The 22611-nt window shown below is 40.5% G+C and overlaps 2 protein-coding genes across 2 annotated transcripts in view; both read left to right on the top strand.

Annotated features, from left to right (window-relative positions):
* LOC143177354 (uncharacterized) overlaps window positions 1-17289 on the top strand; it is a 91741-nt gene extending 74452 nt beyond the window's left edge. Inside the window, exons 8-16 of the mRNA XM_076375229.1 lie at window positions 143-336; window positions 741-773; window positions 1386-1504; window positions 1670-1856; window positions 1962-2159; window positions 2340-4982; window positions 5316-5419; window positions 5504-5706; window positions 17185-17289. Coding sequence (XP_076231344.1) covers window positions 143-336; window positions 741-773; window positions 1386-1504; window positions 1670-1856; window positions 1962-2159; window positions 2340-4982; window positions 5316-5419; window positions 5504-5706; window positions 17185-17289 — 3786 coding nt within the window. The remainder of the gene's footprint in view (window positions 1-142; window positions 337-740; window positions 774-1385; window positions 1505-1669; window positions 1857-1961; window positions 2160-2339; window positions 4983-5315; window positions 5420-5503; window positions 5707-17184) is intronic.
* On the top strand, window positions 9945-10882 carry LOC143188716 (uncharacterized). Its single transcript, XM_076393120.1, has 4 exons — window positions 9945-10532; window positions 10583-10596; window positions 10646-10718; window positions 10778-10882. Exons 1-4 carry the CDS (start codon window positions 9945-9947, stop codon window positions 10880-10882), a joined length of 780 nt encoding a protein of 259 aa, XP_076249235.1.
* Window positions 17290-22611: the final 5322 nt, after the last annotated feature.

Raw genomic sequence — 22611 nt, 5'->3', positions numbered from 1 at the left:
GTAAAGAGTTCTGATCCCCAAGGGAAAAGAATATTAAAGATTTTCTGAAGAAAACTCATCCCGTAGAATTTTTCGCTAGCATCTTCGCAGAGATTATCTATTAAAAAGGGAATAATGGAGAAATTTTCTGTTCTGCCACCAGATTCCGCCTACAGTTGGGGGAAGACTAGCTCCAAGTAATTTCGGAAGTTACGGTGGATCGAGCCACAGTCCACGTTATGACGAACCGTACCCCGAAGAAGGTCCTCCGCAAAGGTATTCTCAGTCTCAGCACGCTTCAGAACCTTCCGAGCCACTCTTCTACAATAGTAGACCAAGACACTATAAGGAATACAGGTATTTGACATTTACGAGCCTTAAAACACAAGCTACACACGATCGAAGTAGAGTAACCTGACACGTTACAAATTGTAACAATTCTGCCCCTTGCAGTGATATGTGACTGCGAATGACAAACCCCTAACAGAGTTAGCAATTATATCTTCTTTCTTCTTCTTCTCCCTCTCTTTCTTTGCATTGCAAAACTATTAATTTCTCTTTGAAAAAATAAAGGAAGATCAACAGGGTCGTGCACTTTGCTCAACTATTTTTTGCACAACTTTTCTTTGAACCAGTTCACTTTGATATAGTCTCCTGCATACGGTGTATAGTATTTCACTTGAGAATTTTCTGCACGACCCTGATCGTGAATCGCGATTTACTTGAAAAAATCGTTTATTGTTTTCTTTTGCCTGATTCAGACGACGGAAGCACACGTGGGATTACGAGGACAGGTACGAATTGAGTACCCCAGCAATCTCGTGAGAAAGTTTCAACGATTTTCATTGCATATCTCGCATTTTCGAGCGTTAGATCACACGTCTCATCTAGCATCTCTTTCGTCATTAGCGTGCCACGCTGTTAGCTCGGTCCTGTGTCTTGGTGCACCGTCCACGTAGCAATTTCTTATGAAACCATTGCACACGAACGAGACACACATTTCATCGCGATATACAGCAGCATTCTTATTGCTTCGTTTCGCAAACACTTATCAGAACGACACTTGCAACTTGTTTCGCGACAGAACATGAAAGCATTCACACGTACACACACGTTCGAGCAAACTTCACAGAATAGGGTTTACAGAAACTGGATAGAAAGAAGCATCATGGAATAGGATGATAGTCCGCGTTTAGTGGGTCAAAGGGAATGCACTGGACATCCACAGGTAGTTGCATGGTGCAGTACCGCTGCGGTATTCGAGGAAGTCGATGGAAATACCTTTTACCAACCGTATCGTACTTTCAGCGAGCACCGTCATTTTAACTCGGGTCATTTCATCTACGCTTCTATCGCTCATGCCCTGGCTATTGTCACACTGTTTCATCGTTGTCTCGTGATTTCAGCCAAGACGGCTGGTACAGCGAGGGTTACGACTACCATGGCACGAGAGTTGATGAAACAAGGATCTACAGTGATACCGAGTATTACCCGAGCACCACTACGAGTTCCTCCAGACGAAGAGGCAAGGAATTTATACGAACTTGGCTTTAGAAATATAAAATATTTCAAAACATCAAAAACATTTAAAAAATTCTGTTTTTTTTTTATAAATTATGTACCCTGCATAAAGTTTAATTCTTACACAAAACTAAGAGAAATAATTTACTTGATACGTATCTATAAACAGGTCCTCACAGACGGCCGTCGTTGGAAAGACAGATGACTTTATACGACGAACACCCTTATTACACAGATGGATATAGCAGCGATGGAAGGGTAGGGAAAATGAGCGCCACGTATCCAGAATGTCAAACAGATATCAGATACAATGAATACTACGATAGTATCACGGGATATGCATATCAAGATGAAAGGTAGGTTTGAATGTTATCTGTTTCTCTATCTACTAATCTCATGCTCTTATCTCTGTGACATGTATTAATTATTCAATCTCACTTTGATGCCGTACGTGTCATTAGGTACGGTCAAGATGACGAAGACAGACAGTGGGACAGTGGAGGGAAATGGTATTGGGGGACTAGTACCTATTACGAGAACAAACGGAATAGGAAAACGCTTCCACAGAGGCCTGCGTCTAGTATCGGTATTCATCGACCCGATTACAGACCAACAGTTACCAGACAACGCAGTTATGAATCAGAGGAACTTAATTACAGGTACCACGCTATATTTTCATTTACATACCCGTATCATGAACCCCCTTTTATCTAAAAATGCACGAATAGTATGCCCAATAAAGAATCCTTAGAATCAATTTTCGAAAGTATACTGTAGAACCTGTTATTATAGATCTTATCTGCGGAAATAGGAGTTGATAACAAGTTTCATATTTGCAGTGATCATAGCACCCGTCGACGAAAACCGCTTCAGCCGCAACAACGACCGACGTCTCGACAAGAGGGGACGGGGAAGAAACTACCTCCGACGCCAACACAACCAAGTAATGTTATTATCAATCGTAAGCTTGCCTCTTTACCTGCCACTCCGAGCAGGCAACTGCCAAAGACTAGAACGCCCTCCGAGGAGAGCTACTACAAGTCTGACTACAACGAGGACTATAATTACGCTTATCGCAGCCAAGACAACTTACCTCAGGATACCTACATTGACAGCATATATAGCGAACAGAGCAGCTACGATCAAATGCGCGCTCCTGGCAAGACTCAGTACGCCGGAGACAGTCAATACGGGTCCAGTTACACGGCCCCAGTCGACGACCAATATAGTCGTTCGTACCAAGAGCCACCGACGCACGATACGTACGATCAGACGTATGTGCAAAACTCGTACAAGGACGAGTTTCAAACGCCTTACGTTCAGCAGAACACTCAGGTTTATCAGGATACGTATCAGGACATGACATATCCAAACGCCAGCCAGCCGAACGATCAATACACTAGCCAACCGAATGATCAATACAGAAAACCTGAACGAGATATGATAATCGACGACAATTATCAGGTAATGGGTTTCGAGCAGAATAACGTACAGTATCAGGATAGAAAGAAGAAACACTCTTACGATGACGACACGTATCAAGAGCAATACGATTATGGTGTGTCCGTGCCATCGAGCGTATATGACCAAAACAACGTGACAAATACTTACAATCAATATCAACAGCAGCAATATGATTCTCAGTACAATATAAATACGTCGACTGGTTATCAAAAGACATACCCAGATACGTACCAGCAGGAAACATTTAATAGAGACGCTTATGATCAGGATACTTACAACCAAGACACTTTCACTCAGGATACTTACAACCAAGACGCGTATAATCAGGATACATACAATCAGGAGACGTATAATCAGGATACGTATGCTCAGGAGACATACAACCAAGACACTTATAATCATCAGGATGTTTATAAGCAACAAGATGCCTACAAACAACAGGATGCCTACAAACAACAGGATGCCTACAAACAACAGGATACCTACAAGCAACAGGATTCTTATAAGCAGCAAGATGTTTATAAACAGCAGGATGTGTATAAGCAGCAGGATACTTATAAACAAGATGTCTATAAGCAACAGGATACTTACAAAGAAGATGTCTATAATCAACAGGATATTTACAAACAGCAGGACACTTATAATAGACAGGATGTTTACAATCAACAGGATTCTTATAATCAACAGGATGCTTACAATCAACAAGACACGTATAATCAACAAGATACTTATAGTCAGCAGGATACCTACAATCAACAGGTTACCTACAATCAACAAGACACTTATAACCAACAGGACGTGTACAACCAGCAGGATTCTTACAGTCAGCAAGATACTTACAATCAGGTGCCAGTTACGTCGCAAAGTAACTATGAAGATTCGTACAATAAACAGAAAGACTATGTTGATTATCAAACTCCGTATAGTAAGGAAGAAAATATTAGCATGACGTACAAGAATGACTATCAGGATCAATATCAAGACTATCAAGACCAATACGAGGATTCCTATCATGACTCTTATCAAGGATCCTTCGAGGAACGAAGTTTCAAGGAGAGTCCAGCTGCCAGTACAGAAAGAAGAGCAAGCGAAGTACCAGAATTGTCCATCACTACACCAAAGGGTCAGACAAGAACGAATGGTTATCAATCGGGTGACTCTGATTACTATTACACTTCTCAAGAGAGCCAAGACGTGCCGACGTCTGGCGTATCGAGGAGGAGGAAGCTTGAAAAACACGGACCTAGCCCACTCATTCAGCAGCACACAGATTCTCTCGAGTCTAGAGACGACGAATTGAAGGAGTCCATTGATACTGCCGTAAGTTCAATTAGTAGCACCCAGCAGAAGAAAGCTGTTAGCGAGTATTCAACAGTTATCGACACTACCCCTGCTGCACCTACTTACATCGAAACTCCTCCTGTCTCTGCTGTTCAGCCTGCTACCACGATGGTTAACCACATAACAGCCAATCACGTCACAACCAGCATGACAGTGTCAGCAATGGTTCACACAACGACTACTGCAAACGGAGGAAAACGATTGTCGAGGACTGAGTCCTATCAGGAAGAAATAATCGAGGACGAAGAGTACCCAGAGATTATTCCTAAGGAACCGCAGAGGAAAGACTCGCAGCTGTCGCACCAGAGTCAACTCAGTCAGCACTCTTCTCATAGTCAGCACTCTCAGAAACCGAAGCTCACCAGAGGGGATTCTTACGCTTCCGACCACTTCCCCGAAGAATCCTATAGTAGAAGAGGCTCGTATGCGCAACCGACGCAAAGAAAAGACTCCTTCGGTTCGACCACGCAAGAAGGTTTTAAGCCGCCTCTCACGAGAACGGACTCGTATCAGAAGAGAGGCCGAGGCCGAGAGGCCACTGCTCCTCAGCCGATTTCTAGGGCTGAGAGCTACCAGCGTGGGTATTTCAAGGATCAGGAGTCTATAGACGAACCAGAAGTAACTCTGAGCAACGCGGTTAATGATGACTACAAGATGAGGGGAGAATCTATTGAAAGGTAATTAGAAAAATACTTTACAGTACATTTAGAATAAGGAAAATGTCCCAATACGCGGACACTTAAGATGTCAAATGTCCCAGTAGGTGGACAATCGAAAAATACATATCCCGATATTTCAATTGAGACTCAGTAATTGGATATTATGATATGTTTTATTTTTTATTAGTAGTATTATTTTTTAATTACAATTTCAGCTTAAAGTTAAGTAAAATTAGCTTTAGTGTTTAGGTACTGGAACTTGGTTGGCTACTAGGGGACATTTACCTTATAAGTGAAGAGAAACTTTGACATATGTACATTGATTACATTTCCCTTCTATTATTTTTAAAGGTATGAGCGAGGTGAGGAGCCAATGATTCGTAGCTCTCGAGAGGGCTCATTAGTAGATACGTACAAGACCACACCGCCAATGTCACACACCGAGAGCCCTCGTGGTAAGGCTACAGCTATTATTTACACGTTTTTAATTGATAGATCCCTAAGTTCTTAATTGATAAAGTTGGATTATTGGTAAACAGGGAGTATAACGAAACAAGCATCGTTGGAAGAAAGTGTTCAAATGGACACCCCACCAAGGAGTCCACCCGAACCACCACCAGACGAGGAACTCCTCGAGATGGTTGGTGCTGCACCTGTGCCTACGCAGTTAAAAGAACGACCGGAGATGACAGCGAGACAACGATGGCATTGGGCGTACAACCAGATCGTCCTTCAGCTGCGGGTGAGTAACACACAAACTCGCAATGCATTTATAAGTAGTACGATCAGAGTAAGCACTATAGGGAAATAAGTAGATGTTTAGGTGAATAAGAAGACAATATCATAAGGCGTTTAAAGTTTGCGTGCAATAAGGTCTCATATAAGTCAGGAAAATATTTGAAAGTGTTTGCATCGAGAGGAGTCAGGTTTAGAATAATTTTCCATTTCATCGAGATGTAGTCAACGACCTCATTGGCGACCTTCCGAAAAATGCGGCAATTTCGGATGCCTCGACCCGCATTTCTGCCGAAGTCCTTCACAGATACAATGCTGGCCTTGTCAATCATTACCTTCACGACGTATCGATCTGTCACGTATGCTTGTTACAGTGAAGACCGCATCTACGGGTTCGGTGGTTTATCACCTGTACGACGCGTCACTCATTGTTGACTAGGTCGCCACGGGTCCGTTGATCCCCATCACTGGCTCATGGCGTAACGACAGATTACACGTTAGTTTCGCAAACTACACGTATGTTTTAGTCACGCGAGGGTGATTGATAGAACACCAGGTGATAAAATAGTAATAAAAGTCGTAGTTCGCGATGCTTTTAGTGAAATACGAGAACAGTTAATTATATTGATACTGTATACTACAATTATCCAGTTAGAAACTGAAACGTTAGAAAGAAAAGATTTTGGTAAACCTAGTTTACACACTCGGTATCAAGAAACAAAAGAAACGTTAAACATAGAAGTTTACACCGATGGTAAAAAACAAAACGCACGAATCTATAAATTACGAACAATACGCGCAGAATATCACGTCGGGGATAGCAGTCTCTATTGTTATCTTTATGGGCCGTTGAAACTCTACAATGAATGTTCATTAAAGTCTTATCGGGGCTACGGGAAAAATACGAGATTACATACACACGCGAAGGAGCACAGAATGAAGGAATAGAGCACAGGGGAATCCAATCGTTCCGATACGATTTATTCCGATCGTTCGGCGAGTCTCGGACCGTGTCAAGAAAGGGAAAAAAAGTTTCGAATCGGAGCCTCTCAGTGGAAGAAATCCCCGTTGAAGTGCGCCGCTATATCGGTCGCTTCGTCACCTTGAAAATATACCATGCTCGTCAGCGTCAGCCGAGTGCGGATTAACAGCGAGTGACACGAAACTTCCATTAACGCAACCTTGTCGCCCGATCGCGGCACCCTAAGTACGCACCTGGCGCGCTCCTGGGAGCCGTCGTAGGTCGATTAACAGCCGAGAAACTCGCCCTCCCCGATGGAAAATGTAAATTCGCGGAGCCAATAGCGGGGACGAAGTTGGCCGTCTGCGACGACTGTTTGCTCGCAAAATTCTAATGGAATGTCGATGGCTGCGAATCATTTGCATTTCCCTTCGAGTCGATCGGGAAAGTGCAACGCCTACGCCAATGCTGCTCTTAATAAACCGTCTCTGCCCGTTGCGTTTAATTGGAGATTTAATTCTATGATCGGGGACGTGGTAACTTAATTTAGGACCGACGGGTGGACTGTTACGGACAGGGCTGGCTGGAGCAGTCAAGGGTGCAAAGGGACGAGGGACGTTTCATTAAACGCGAAGCATTATGATTGAAGGAGGAGGAAATGTAGGGGGTGGATGGTGGAAGGAGGGTCGACGAATTTAAGAGCATATTATATTAACCTTCTGCGTTTATTTCGTGCTTGGGGATAATTGTTGTTTCTTTTTTAATGTCGTACAATGTACTTAATTTAGCAATCGGTTCTCTTAGGACATGGAATATATTCTACTTAAGGGAGTTAAAAATATTGTTATGAAATAATATAGGTATTGCTTTGCCTTTTAATCTTTCAACAATATTTTTACAAAGTGTTATACAAAAGTTCATTTCTCAAAAAATTGGAGGAAAAATCTAGGCAGTTCACTTAACAACTAAATGATTTAATTACTCTTGAACTACAAAGTAATTGGAATTCATTTATTCATTACTAAAGAGACTGATCTTAAATTTTTAACAGTGCTTCAGTAAGTTTTCGCCAACGTACTTTGATACCATATCTCTCAGAATCCCAACGAATCGACATCATTCTATCGGAGGCACTTTCAGGATTATTTCATAGAAACAAATGCGCACCTTATTTTTCTCGCTCGTTTTGTACTTTCTCGTTGGTTGGAGTAACCGAGAAACCCGTTTATCTGGAATGTTCCGCGCGGGACGGGCCCTTTTGTTATCCGTAACCGTAGAGTGAAGCGATTTGCAAAAGCTTCACAGACGTCAGAGGCCGTTACCTTTATACTCCATTCCGTTCGAATCGTGAAAACAGCTTTCGAGTGTAGATGCCTTTTTGTCCTCGATCGTATCTAGACCTCGGGTCTCCTGACATTACTACATATTTGACTTCCTGAGACTCACTATTTTATTGTTCGTATAAGGATACATTTTCCTCTAAGCGAACTCGGTCCGTACTTTATTTGGAATCCCTTCGAGTTCTCACTGGGAGACTCCCTACCCGATGCACCCTATTTCCTTTGTGTCTGAAAGTGGCAATAGGTTGGCAGATGTGCCTCTTTTTCCTCGCCCTCAGTAAACAGGTAACGTTTTATGCAAGATATGAAGAATAGTGTAGGGAGTAAAATTTAGGTACTTTCAGAGGTCCAAACTTCGCAAGATTTATCCCTTGAAATCTCTTTCTTGCCATTCAAGTAGCCTTGAGTTCAGCAACACTTCACCAACCCATTCTCATTATATAACAACAATAGAAGTTAAGAGATACCTCAAAGGACTAACGATAAGCAAACTTTACGAAGTACAATAAGGATGCAGGGACAGAAAACATTAGTCTTCCGAAAAATATTGTCTTCTATTAAAAACGTGACTTTGAGGTTTCAGGAGGTCAACTTTATGTCTTAAAAAGTGAGCATATAAAAAGACAGGACGAAGGGAAGAATTCTCAATTTTTCTCTACCCACAATTTTTCATCTATAGTCTATCAGAGTGACTAATAGGAAACCCTTGAAGCCAATCTACTTTCGAAAGCTCAGCACGTGTCTGCGCCCAATGAAAAACGTCCCCGCGTTCTTTTTGCTCGGTAGGACCTCGAAGGGCCACAATCTATGTAGGCCAGGCGGCCCAACCACAATCGGAAGCCCGTATGTCGGCTGCCTGCGTCGAGTTAGTGGTATCACCTTCGCAGCCAAGGTCTAGCCTCCCGCCATGTCGTTATCACCGCTGCCACTTGTCATTACGAACGAACTTGGCATCCTTCAGTATCGCACTAGTCCAATGTGGTCGCTCAGGCTCGAAAGAGAGCTGTCACTGGGACCGTGTTTTTTCTCTGGGCTCGCCGTCTGCCTGGGGGTTTTCGAACCGTGAGAAGGAGTCCACATATTCACACGCACACACATATACGGTGAAAGCGGAGAAAGCTACACTATCGATCGTTATTAGGCTTTTATTAGACGGAAGTGTTGTCGATAGCTCGCAAAGGGTACATCTGCACGGGGGGTCGTGTTAACTTAAGTGAAAATATCACCAAGAGGTCCGTCGAGGGCTGACCACCTCCTTTGCCTTAATTCCCGCACGATCTGTCAGAGAGTCTGATCGTGCTGCTCCGAGCAGCAGCATGCTCTTCTTTCTCTTCAACTACAGTCCGCAGATAGTGGTTCTACGTTAAAAATGACACGGAACGGAAATGAATTCATTTGGGACATGTGTGAAGGGGTTCATGGAGTGGTTGATAAACGATGAATGTGCTTGAAGAGAATTTCTTTTTTTTTTCATACTAGATAGTGCTTCTAAAGTTGCGAGGTTTTGATAAGGAGGACAGTTCAAGTGGCAAATTATGTGTTCGAGGACGCAGACTGTTGGCGAGTTATTCGCTAATCGTTACAGGAACAAGGAACACGTCTCGCAAATTGTAACTTCCGAAGTTTGATAACGGCTGACCGGAAGGGCTTAAATGGTAGACCGGACGCTGCGGTATCGCGTGGATAATGCTATCTTTAGTGCAATCGCGTGTCTAAGCAGAACGAACGTGGAGTGTGAATATCACGGAAACTATTACCATCAGCACTATAGACTCTCAATATTTTTTACATGTAAAGTGTCTTGTTAAATCCACTGTGAACAGTTTTATAAATGTAAATGACTGTGGTTTTAATGTTTTACAAATTTCGTACCTCCATTTTTAATATTTACAACTGTGCCACTTTTTGATACACGAAGAGTCTATAGAAAGGCTAAAATTCACGATGGAGATCCGCGAGAAATCCACCGAATGGGCTCTGTTGTTCCCCCTGAAGGCAGGCCTCTTCGCGATGAAGTCGTCGTTGTCTTCAAAAAGCGTGAATCGCGAGAAAGAGAAAATAGCGAAGAAGAACCAGCTCCTTCAACCCAGAATCCGTCGAGGGTCTTCTCTGTCAGACCTAGACAAGCTGCAAAGCAAGCCGATTCTGCCAGACGTAGTCAGATCGACAGAAAAATGCTCCGAGTCTCTCCCTCATTCGCCAGCCTTGTCCAGGGCGAACCTTCAACTGGGGAACCTATACGTGAGAGGAAGCATAGGTGACCTGATGAACATGAAGAAGTACGGTGCGTCCACGTGGAGTGTGAGAAGCGAAAGTTTGATTGCCAGAGCTGTGCCACTGAGTACAGTGACTCCGAGGCACAGTCCGCCGGTTGAAAAAAGCGTGGAGGATATTGAAGACGAGATGCAGGACGAGTGTCACGTACCTGGGAAGTCGCTAACTTGCGCGCAGAGGACGCAGAGGCTCAGCAAACTCATCAAGAAGCAGAGGCGGATGATGGTCTTCAGTCCTAAAACCCTGAAGCAAGATCTCGTAAGTTTGCATAGGGACAGAGAGAAGAAATGAAGGAGAACTCGATTTAGGAGGGTGATCCTAGGTACCTAGGGCTGTTTGGGAAAGTAGTTCACGATTAACTCTTTTACTAGGGGTGGTTTGAGTGAAATCTTAAGACTGTGGGCTTTTTCAGGGTTTCGCGCTGAGTGTTCTGACGAAGAGCAGGTAGTATTCAGTATAAAAGGTAGCTGGTATTTTGGGTTACACGTGACTAGCATTTTTAGATAAACCTCTACTCTTTACACTGCATAGAATTATTTTTTCAAGATGTAGGGACTGGTAGTTTTCGGACATTTTCAATATTAGAATTCTTTTTCTTGAAGATTTAACGTCATATCAACACCATATTATTAGCAACTAGATCATATGTCCCTATATTGTTCCCTTCCTGCAAATTCTGTATCTTTAAATCTACTAAACTTCTTCTACTAAACTTACCTCAAGCTCTCTTAATAAAATAAGCATTGCGTCATGTAGTTGTTTCTCGCATTTCGAGTTCCACCTTCGTCCACCGCGTTTTTCATTTCCCTTATCGATAAGATATTTGGAGAAGTACGTGTACATACACGTGAACGTTAAAAAAGACTATCGACTATAGGCACAAAAGGCAGAAGGAGCTAAAACTAGAGGTTCCTCGTTAAACTTGAAATAGCTTCTAGATTCCGGGTGAGAGACACTTACGAGGGTTGAAATATTCATGGTACATCTGTCCCCTCCCCCTTCAGGGGACGTTTTATCGGCAAGAGGCCTGCATTCTCCTCCCAACAACTCATCCCTGCGGCTGTTATTTCGGATGTCTCTTATTCGCCAACATTGCTACCCGATTCAATGGAATTACCCCACGAATTATGTTCACATTTAAGACTCTTCTCGTCAAATGAATAAAATAAGCAAAGCAGTTGCGAAGTTCTTGAGCTCTGAGATCATCTTCAGATTAAGTTTATGAATCTTCTAAGAAAGTTCTGCTCCAACCTGGAAGCAAGTAGTTAGCTTGATATCGTGGGAGTAATTGAACGAGTACTTTTCAGGATATTTCAATGTAGATATATCTTTTTATATTTCGTCACATTTACTGTAACTGATGTCTTCTTTATGAATTCCCTAAAGTGTGGCTTTACGTTAGTAAATGGATCTCATATCTGGGGAGGCAAATTTACGAGTCTGTATAAAGAGTAAAGAAAAGGCACGTCCAGGAGACCAAGATTCCGAAGCTCTTGTTCCTTTCTCGAAGTAATGGAAGTGAGGGGTCATGGATTTAGAACCGTTCGGAAGCCAATCGCGTGTGATTCATAAATAATTCTTCTCTGTTCTCTTTAAGCACGAGAGATCATACTTTTAAATTTTCTTTTCCGTCTTGTTGTTCTTCTCTTGGAAATTTTATGGCTTTCTTGGAACGTTCGACATCCCGTGGTACATATTTTTGGCAGACTGTCTTTTTACTTAAATGTTATTAAATTTTTTATACACCTCTTTAAGAGAATTTTCAACTAAATATCTCTGACACTTCGTAAACTTTCTATGCGGTATTTTCAGTACTTTTAATAGGAAATTACTCAAGCTTGTAATATTATATTTTATGGGACTTCTATTACAGTATGTAGATAACTTATATGGTACTTCTAGTGTGAATATAATTTAAATATTCAAATAAAATTATTCACCTTGATTTCCCTTAAATTCGCCAACTTTCTGTGGAGGAAAGTTTGAATCGCATATTTTGAATAGCATATGAAAAGAACAGAGTCTGACGCAGTTGAAGTTCTTCTAGTTTTTTAAGGAAAGTTTCCTAAAGAAATTCCTCGTCACTTCAGCATCTGTTTACTGCACCAAATTTGCATATTTTTGTACAGCCATACAGTTCTCTCAAATTCTTTAGTCCTTCCTACTCTATTCTATCCATAAACCAACCAACTGTGTTGGAGCTTTTAATTTTTGCTCCTGTTTCCCGCTTGCTTTGCAGAAGTCTATACACAAAGGGAATTTTTGAAGTTCGCACTAGTGATACGCACGGAATGGGAATAACGCCTGTGCCATGGAAAAATGTTTGCTCAGAATGGCACAAAGGTAGCTTTAATGAATAAAGTTTCTCCCTTTGTGAACGTGCACGCGGCTCGGGGCAAAAATTTATTGTTACAATATTTCCAAAATATATTTCTCTTTATATTCTATCACTAACAACATGACTGTAGAATCTGGAGACAGAAAGAGTTAATGACTACTTGCAATTTCACGATATTTAATCCACATTTCTAGTAATCCTTATTTTACGTTTCATAATTTCATTTTTAATCCATCATAAAATGCAGACTGCACGTATTGAAATATTAATATAGATAATTGACTTAGCAACTCTTATTGGAGGATTTATTAATATTCATTATTAATTTTGAATTTAAATTTGAAATTTATAATAATTTCGATCGATATATCTTTCCTCTTTATAATTCTCTAATGATACGTTTCCTCCCGAATCCACGAATTTGGTACCTTGTATTTGTCCAAGAACAATTACATTTGTCAGTTCAATCCAATAGTAGACTATCATTTAGGGGGATAGGAACCCTTGGACGACGTAGACAAGTCAATCGCTGGGAGCAGTTGCGCGAAAAAAGAAAGATTTATTCGAACAGCCATGTACGCGAATCCCAATCCAGCGATTTGACCTTCCCTTTCTCCGCAGAAACAAGGGGACCCAAGGAATAAGAATCTATCGTTGCGTCAGCGACACCTCGATCTTCTTCCTTCGATAAACCCGCAAAAATATACGTCGTCAATATGGCACAGCGACTGCATGTTGTACTTGCAGCTCGACTTCCCGGGAGAAACCGATATAACAGGCACCTAGAGGTAGAGATGCTGCGAGGAAGTAGCTAGCAAGTGATAAACTTCAATCCCGCCACCTGCGCACTTCCGTCACTTTTAGAAGAAAAATAAAAAAAAATCTAAGAGACTGACGTCGTCGCGGTTTTCGTACTTCTATACTACTTAAACCTATTTGCAAGGAGTGTAAAGTCGTAAAACAATTCTAGCTTATTTTTGTAACTTCGACAGCTGGCTCTGAAATTCTAATTTTTCTATTGTCACTCTTACTTGAATAGTATTAGTGCAGAGCTGTTTCAGAACTTGCTATTTCTGAGAAGAAATTGCTAAATAATTTTCCCTACTAGAATATTCTTTTCTCTCTTAGTATCTAAATAAAAGAAGTATAGCTCGATTTTCTGAGAAATAAGACAACAGAAATAGCTATATAATAATCGTTCCCAATTTCATCGTCGAAATTATCAAGAACACTGCAGGTGTTCTCTAACAGTATCGATGCACTTTATGCATGTTTTGATGACATTGATGGTCTCGATCAATTTCGTACTCAAGTGTAGCACACCGTGTAGCGCATTAAATCGAGCCACCTTTGAGGAGCGAGGAACACGAGTACAGACAAGATGTCTTCATGGGTGAACATACTCATAACATTGCAGCTCGATCGAAGAGTAAGTGCGTAATCGAACGCTGTACCCACTTCGTTGCAGCCGACGGAAGAAGACAGACGTGATAAGGACCGTGAAAACAATCGATCTTCGATTAGCCGATTCTGCGGTCAGCTAAAGTCGATTTGTACAGCTCTTGAAGGCGCTGGTAATCCTCAGGGTCGTTGTTCCCGCAGGCGTGATTGACTTACGCCGTTAACAAGATGCCACGCTGACTAATGAGTCGGTCGTTGGAAGAAAAGCCTCGTTTTCCACAAGGCTTATTTGTCTGATAGCTTTACGACCCGTAAGCGGACTTGGGTTCCTCGAAATGGGTCAATTACTGCTACACTTATTTATTCTCGTCGACTCTGAATATTAAAATGGAGCTCTCTATCGATTAAACGCTAGATATTTTCCACTCGAAGCTGAGTTCAGTCCCCAGACTAATTGAAATACTCGACTCGGTACTTGGGACATCTATCAAGCACCAGAATGAAAGTGCACGGTCAATGGGCACTAAATCTGTAACAGTCTTTAACTATAATTTTCAATTTGAGATCCAAGACTGCAGGAAAAAGTTCGTTTACTTCCATGTGCTTTAATTTTGGAGGAACCTACTTTATCCAAATGTTTGTCCAATTAGATCCCTCACGAGATACCAAGAATAGCAAACGTACGATACAATCCTATTTCACCTTCGAGATCTCCCGAAGCACGAGAAGAAATATCCCTTGTCGATGGTGGGCTTTTTCCTCATCGAATAAACACAGCGGTTCTGGACGGGCTCCTTTCAATTTGCAAAGGCTACGCGATTTCGTATTTACAGACGAGATTGCCCCCGTGGAAAAGAAATTAAAGGAGGATCCCCTGTCCCTTTGAGAGCGTTCATATCTGTTGAATCGGCCCGATTGATTCTGGTCCAGATCCCCAGAAATGTTCTTCTTTATCCGTCCCGCCAGGCAAACGAGACGACTGTCTTTCCCTCTCGTGCTCTAACAATATTTCCCCGATCCACCTCGCTCGCGGATAACCCTTCTATGAGATCTCTCCGCGCGATCGTATCGGGGGATATCGTTTCCGACATCTCCGGTTAAAGGATGCAAATCTAAATCCCTGATTAAATTCGACGTGAACGAAATCGTATTCCGCGTCGTGGAACGGTTGCTTTCTTTTTATCCATCTCGCCTTCCGTTCGATGCAAACCTGCTCTATGTCGAGCGGGCTGCAACACGTTCGAGTACAGGCCAGAACGCTGATTTACCATAATGATAAGTTGACAGAGGAAGCGAAGGCAGTTTACTTGGGAAAGGAATCGAGAAGGAAAGTAGGAAGTTAGTTCTGAAAGTGGAATTTCTTATTCGTCATTATCGCTGCGGTTGAATGCAAGGTTTAGACATTTATAAGTGTTTTTAATATATGTGTGATGTATGATACCAATTGTGGTCTCATTGATTTTATGGTGTCTGTGTTGGATCTTGTGGCTGGACACGTCAGTCGCGTGTAGGAAATTCCGCTTTAAGATATAGTATTGTTATAATCTTTAAGTAGGAGATTTGCATAGAAAATTGCTACTAGGTTTCTTATTATAAACTCACGATGTGGCGTTCATGGAGAGCTTATCGTACATGAGGGACTTGTTTTCTGGATCGGTTCACAAGCTGATGACTCACATTTGTCCCACAGAAGATGCAGTTGAGATAAAAGCTCGGCTCGTTTGTTGTGACAAATGCTGGAGATCTGAGTGATTGATTCTAGAAATCTTTTTACAGAGAGTCTATCACTTGCGTTCTTAGATTGTGACAGGTTGAGTTACTCTTTGGATTTTCTAACTTACTATACCTTGAAGAAATATAACTTTCTCTGTATCATGTGTTCAGCAAGTTGTGTCTGTTTGCAAAACGAACTCCAAAGGGATATTCTACTTTTCAGTCCGTTTTATTCGACCCATTCATGCGCCATTCCCCAGCACATGTTTCTAGAGACATTTTCGGCCCTCGTACTCAGTGCTCATATTTATTCATGACTACCGGCGGAATAATTAAAACGGCCTCTCTCTGCTGTCCGTATTTGCAAACGGGCTTTGTTGTGTTCACCGCGCCGCGCTTAAACGCGGTTAATTGCATATAATAATAGACCTGTCGATGTCATTTTTGTTTCCGTTTATGCGGCCACTTTGTCTTCTAATTCACCTACAATGAAGACGTACTGGAACAGAGAGTTCATTTAGGGAAAATATTTTCTTCGTAGAAAGTTTGCTTTCTAGATACGAACACGAAGACGCTGTATTCGAGTGATTTTTCTAAGTGTTTCTATTTTTCTTCAATTATCTCTTGAGTTTGCTTTCTTTCGTAACTTCGCTGTAGTTCTTTCAAATTTCATCGCTGTCTGCGCAAATTGTTTCTTCAGAATGGGTTTTGCGCGACGAAAGCATGCAGTAGACGGAAAATTCAAATAACTTCGAAATTATTGGTATATATCAATCCTTCTGGAATATCTGTTCGTTTCCTGCTGCTTTACAGATGGTTCTGACATTTGACTAATTGAATGTGTGCCGAGTTTGAAATGAAACGTCCTTCACGTTGGAACCTATTTGACAAGGCGAACGCACGAATTTGGCTGCATTTAGTTATCAATCATAATTTTAATACATTACGTGCGACAGAAATATTGTCGAATCTTGTACTTCATGTTACTGCAATTTCGTTCATGTAAAACTACATCTTGTCTGATATCCTCTTGTTAAAATATGTATTTGCGAAATATTTGATGATTCACTTGATCCTGAACCAATATACTCAAGACACGAGAAGTGCATGTTAACTTTATCATTAATTGTCAATGAGAATCTCTGAAATTTGAAGAATAGAAAATTTGAAAAGCTGCAAATTTGGGTAATATTTCACCTCATAATTTTACAGATGACAGGCTCCTCAGAATTAAAACAGAATAAAATTGATTACTTCACAGCAACCAATAGCAATACATTTAAGAGTGAAGACAAGAAAGACAGATCCAATTTCATATCAATAATATAAAACCCAAAATGCATATAAATTCAGCTTGTATCAGGGCAGCATAACAATAGATCTACATTATATATTATTACAGTGAAATTTATAGTAGAATTCGTTTACATAATCTTGCATGTTTCCTTTCTGTTACAGGTGAGTACTTATATTTCTTCTACCTGTACGAGAATCGTATCGATCGGGATCGCGAAATCGTTGGTCGCAGGTGAGTCTTATCTTAGCGCGATGCTTTGCCCTTAATTACGATTGCAAGCGAACAAGCGTGACAACCGTATTATTACGATCTTGAATAAACGTCTAGTGTACGATAGCGTCGGTTTATAGTCCGACTCTTAAATGGCTGAAACCGTGATACGACGAGGATAACGTACTGCCCTATGAGGATAAAGTTTTCGCGCAAAATCGTTAAGCGTGGACGTAACCGGATGTCGTAAAAGTGATAAGCCGGACACAATGCTCGACGGTCGATTTTATTCAATTCTTCTCCCGAGGAGAATATTTCATCGTTAAAGCAAAGCTTCACTCCGTCCACTGGCAACGTGCACTCGTGAAACCCTGCACTGTGTTTTAAGAGGAAATTGAGTAATAGAGTACCAGAAGAAAAATAGCAATAACAGAGCGACTCCTAGAGACTTAAGCCTTAGAGAATAGATTCATTTAGATTTAAAAGTTCCATTAAAATGTAAGATGATTTGCTTCTTGAATATTTATTAACGAGTAATTTCTTATTTTTCTTAACCCACAGACTGATACCAAACATTCAGGCGACGTTATATTTAAAGTAGAACAGTTATCATTCGTCTTCGAATCGCAGTGGCACAACTTCTGTAGATACATCCAGGGGTGTGACGTGCTGTCGATGTGAAAATGATTAAATATGTGCAAGTCGCGGTGCAATATACTTCATCACAGACGTTCCTTTCTATCGAACCTCGTCCGACATTCGGAGATGGAAATTTCGACGGTTTATCATGATCTAGAATTATCGAAAATTGTGAAAGATTTATAGACCTAGCGCGAAATAGATCAAGCTGCGATCCAATAATTCCTTCTCACGTACGGATGTCGCCAAAGTGATATTTTTACGCTGTCGAGTGAGTTCTGTTTCGTACTGATAAATTTCGTTACTCCGAGTGATTCGTTAACTGTCGCGATCTTCTTCCAGTAAATGGCAATTTAAGCAAAAATATCTTAGTCTAATTTATCTGTGATACATATACACTGCCAGATGTATGGATTCAATGTCAATCTTTATTAATTTTATACTAGACAGCAAAGTTTCTTCCAATTCTGATGATTGCTTTATTTACTTCAGTTTTAGCTTACTAGGAGATTCTATATTTTTGTTGTATTTTCACAACAATCTTTCTCACAATATTTTCTAGAATTAGTCAATAACTACTTTTCAGGAGGACTGATTTAGTTATTACCAAAATAAAATATCGATCGAAATGTCGCGAAAAGTGTGCCTTGCTGTCAATACATGTTCATGGTATAACTCTCGCTGATAGTTGTAGTCCACAGTTGTTCGTAACAGTCTGTTTAGGAACGTTGAAACATCGAGTACTCTTTAGGTGGTCGATAACCAACGGAAATCTAGACCATCGAAACGACCAATGACACGATTTACATTTTACGCCGATGTTCTGCGGCGTTTTCCTCGCTAAATCGCCGTGAAATCCAGGACCGTGGTCTCGGTTCATCTCGATACGAATACCAAATACGCGCTCTTCGTGGACACCGCCGCCGAATGGCATTCGGGTCACTTTGCATTTCTGCTTAATTGACTCATCCGTCCTCCTTTCCTTTCTCAGCCTAAACTGGGTAATCAGAGTGCCACATTGCACTTATTGAACTTAGCTAGTTTTAAATGGCATCATCTTTCTTGGCGATTACACTTAGAGAGTATTTTTACATTCATACGTTTCAGAGTTTTTAACCTTAGACCTTTCATCTTGCTCCTGGAAATTTTTAATTGACTCTGAACTTAAGTCGTCTCGTTTTTTCTTTTCAAATGTAGTTGCAAAATTGCAAGCAGTACATTAGTTACTTTTATATTATATTAATAGTAGGACTTATAATATTTTAGTAAAAAATTCATATGGAAAAATGTTTCTTTAGATTTTCAACTGCAGCTTTCAATCTTTTTTATCAGAAAAGGTACTAGATTCTAAACGTTACATGGTTTTTAATAAAACGGCAGGTTCATTTCCCAAGCTATGCATTCAATAAACTTGCTGAGATTTACGAAGTACCATGATTACCTCGAACACCGAGGGAATCGCAAAACGAGGCTAAATAATGTAACATTTATGTAAAAACCGTACTTTATGCTGCGGGAAAAAAGGGTCGTAATAGCAGAAATCTATCTGGGAACACAGTTTGCATGCGCTACACGTCTACCAGCTCGGGATCACTTGTTCGGAAATTGCTGTATTAAATCTGTACAATTTTCGGAATAAGTTCAGAATTAATATTAGATAAGAAATTTAGCAAAAAGTAAACTTCGTACAGTTCAATTTTAAACTGAAAATACTTTAAATTAAAGTTGAAGTTGCGATCATGTTTTTCTAAGTTTGTCATAAAGTTGTAGAACGCGGGAGTCATCAGATTGTAAAACTTTGAGTCATATAAATCATGTTCAACTTCTGCGAGTACATACTAATATTGATCTCTAACATTATTATGTATACGTAAAGCATCTCGTTATTATTTTCTCCTCATTAAATAGAATACCCAATTTACGGTAGGGTAGAAGTGGCTCCAGCGCACAACAGGAGTGTTTCTGAGCGATGCACTTCTGAGAAACGTCCTCTCCCCAATTTCGAAATTGGTGGCTCATGAGCGGTGACTTAATAGAAGGTAATTTAAGGTCGAGGGTTTAATGGTTACGAGAAAATCGACCCGTTGGGAATACAACTAGCAATGGAGTATGAGAATGGGGTAGGGGTGAAGGGACAGGATATGAGGAACTCCAGAGGTATTATGTGGTGACAGCTCTAAGAGACTGACGAAACCATGTTACGTAGACACCACTAATTACGCGTAGTCACTCATGGTAAAATTAATTACCCATTAAGCCGATGTACATGTATAGAGGTATCTAAGTAATAGTCTGCGCTATTTAATGTCATAAGCTGAAAAATTATCATTTTATACAAACTTTTTCTAGTAGTAGTCTGTTTATATTACACATTTATTTATTTACCTAAAAAACTTACATTTATTACTTACAATTACTAATTTCATATGCTTTAACTTGATAAGTAACAAAACTATTCGTGTCATCCCTGACAGAGAAGAATTCATCAGCAAGTGTTTTTCATCTGTTTCTTTTATCTCTCGCTGTATGCACTAGACAAGTATTATCTGAACTCTGTCACCGTTTTGATATCGCAGAATGAATCGCAGGTAACGATCATCATCACGCAAGCACGCTGATATTTTTTTGCGGATGAAACATCCAGCATAAAGGGGAACGTGATGTGCCAAGTGCGATCACGTTTTTATCTAACCCGCTGTTATCGAGGACACATGAAATATCAAATGTACGAGACGGTTGAAGGATAAATGTGCCTGCCTCGAACGTTAGGCCCTCTTGGGATATGAAAGGGAGTTCCTCTGTTCGCAGAACGGAACTTCATTTTGCGAAACCTTCATCGCGAAATACAATCTCCTCTCGATAAGGTTGCTTCGAATCCATCTTCATCCAAATGGAACTTTATGAACACCTCCTGTTCCTATGAATTTTTTCGAAGAGGGTCTCCTGATACAGGGTACCTTCAACTACAACTTTTCTCGCTCAAGACAAATAGGTCTTCTCGAAACTGTCACAACGAAGAAGCTTGAGATAAATTTATCTGTGTAGACTGACCTCTAAATATTCTTCTTTTTATCGTTCCTATTATCTAGAAATCTGCAGAACTTCATGAAGATTCTCCAAGGATTAGCAAATCATGTTACAAATTGAAATCAACACATAGAGTCACAAGCTATTATCATAGTCGTAAAAATATTTTACTTCCCAGATTTTTCCCTATAGAATAATTTGTGATCCATAATTCCGCATTAAAAAGCTCGCTTCCATAAAACTTAGACACTAACTTAAAAAGTTAGCAAACACTTTGTATTTGGAACCATGATTTCATTCGCGTGATGATCGAGTGTTACCATACAAAGTATAGACAGCAGTAGAAGTTTCATTTTATCTGTATGTCTGTCTCGCAGCGCCGAGAATTATCGCAATTTTCGAAATTGACAGGTAACGGGGTCGAGTCGCGGCCGCGTTGAATTGCATCAATTTCGATGATCGCCAGGCACAGCCAGACAATCGATCATTATTCATTACGTTAATTCATAGGTGTTCCGATCTAGTGGCGTGCAGCGCAACGATTATGCGCTCGAGAAAGTGTAAATATCGGTGGTACCTGCGGTTTCGTGAATACACACTGCTCGTTAATGGACTCGAGCAGTATAAAACGATGTGTCATCCAAAAGAACGCGACGGCAAGTTTCAGAGTATTTCGACTGGGTTCCAGTGCGTAATGAAGTTTACTAATTCAGAGCAACTTCTCTTTATTAACGGTAAGTCATCGTAATTTCACTCAGGGGAGTTAAAAACGAACGAGTCGACGCAGGACAGTTACGATACAAATGCGTGGATCTTTAATATACCTCATTTGGCAATAATCCAAAATCTATAAATATTATAATTTCCCTCGAATACTGTGTTGCATCGCGTTTAATATTACGTTTAATCGGTTCGATGAAATATTGCCTGCATTATAAAGTGTCGCCGTAATTTTGTAACTGAATTCGGTAGATCCGACCAAATGTTTGGATTTGGTTGATCATATTCTCCAATTATTATCTGTTGTGTGTTTTGAATATTTTCGAGTAATAGGTTTACGGAATGTGAATCATTTTAACTTGTTCCTCTAATTAACTCTTCCAGAAATACTGACACGGAGTTTGGGATTTCATCTTTTGATTCACTGCAAAATTTTGTGAGGAAGTAATTTAGACTATCAAAATATTAAAAATTAAACAGTTTAAGATTTGAATTTTTGAACATTTGAAAATTTGAATTTTGAAATATTTGAAAATTTGAATTTTTGAATATTTGAATATTTGAATATTTGAAAATTTTTAAATTTTGAATTTTTGAAAATTTGAAATTTGAATTTTTGAAAATTTAAAACTTTGAAAATCAATTTGTAATTAATCAGCGAACTTTTGAATCTTGTGTCTCCTTTCAACACTTGAATCACAGAACAGAATTCTCTTAGCTCATACAATTTACAAACAGAACCAAAGCGACTAACATACGCGTCGAATGGAGGTCAGCTGTAATCCCGTTCAGTCCCAGCTAGCCCACGCATATTTTTTCCACGTGACACGTTCACGCACGCCCTAAGTACACCTGTTACCATCGTACACGTCGTCCCTGAAATCAGTGGCTCGTTTCGTGTATCGGTAATTGCATTTACCAACGAGCGACTCACGCCGCTTTGGCGATTTGTCTCCTATAGTTTGATCAAGGCTTCATTACGGCTCTTCCAA

Source organism: Calliopsis andreniformis, chromosome 3 (assembly GCF_051401765.1).
Source record: "Calliopsis andreniformis isolate RMS-2024a chromosome 3, iyCalAndr_principal, whole genome shotgun sequence".
NCBI lineage: Eukaryota > Metazoa > Arthropoda > Insecta > Hymenoptera > Andrenidae > Calliopsis > Calliopsis andreniformis.
This window is presented reverse-complemented; position numbering and strand designations above follow the sequence as displayed.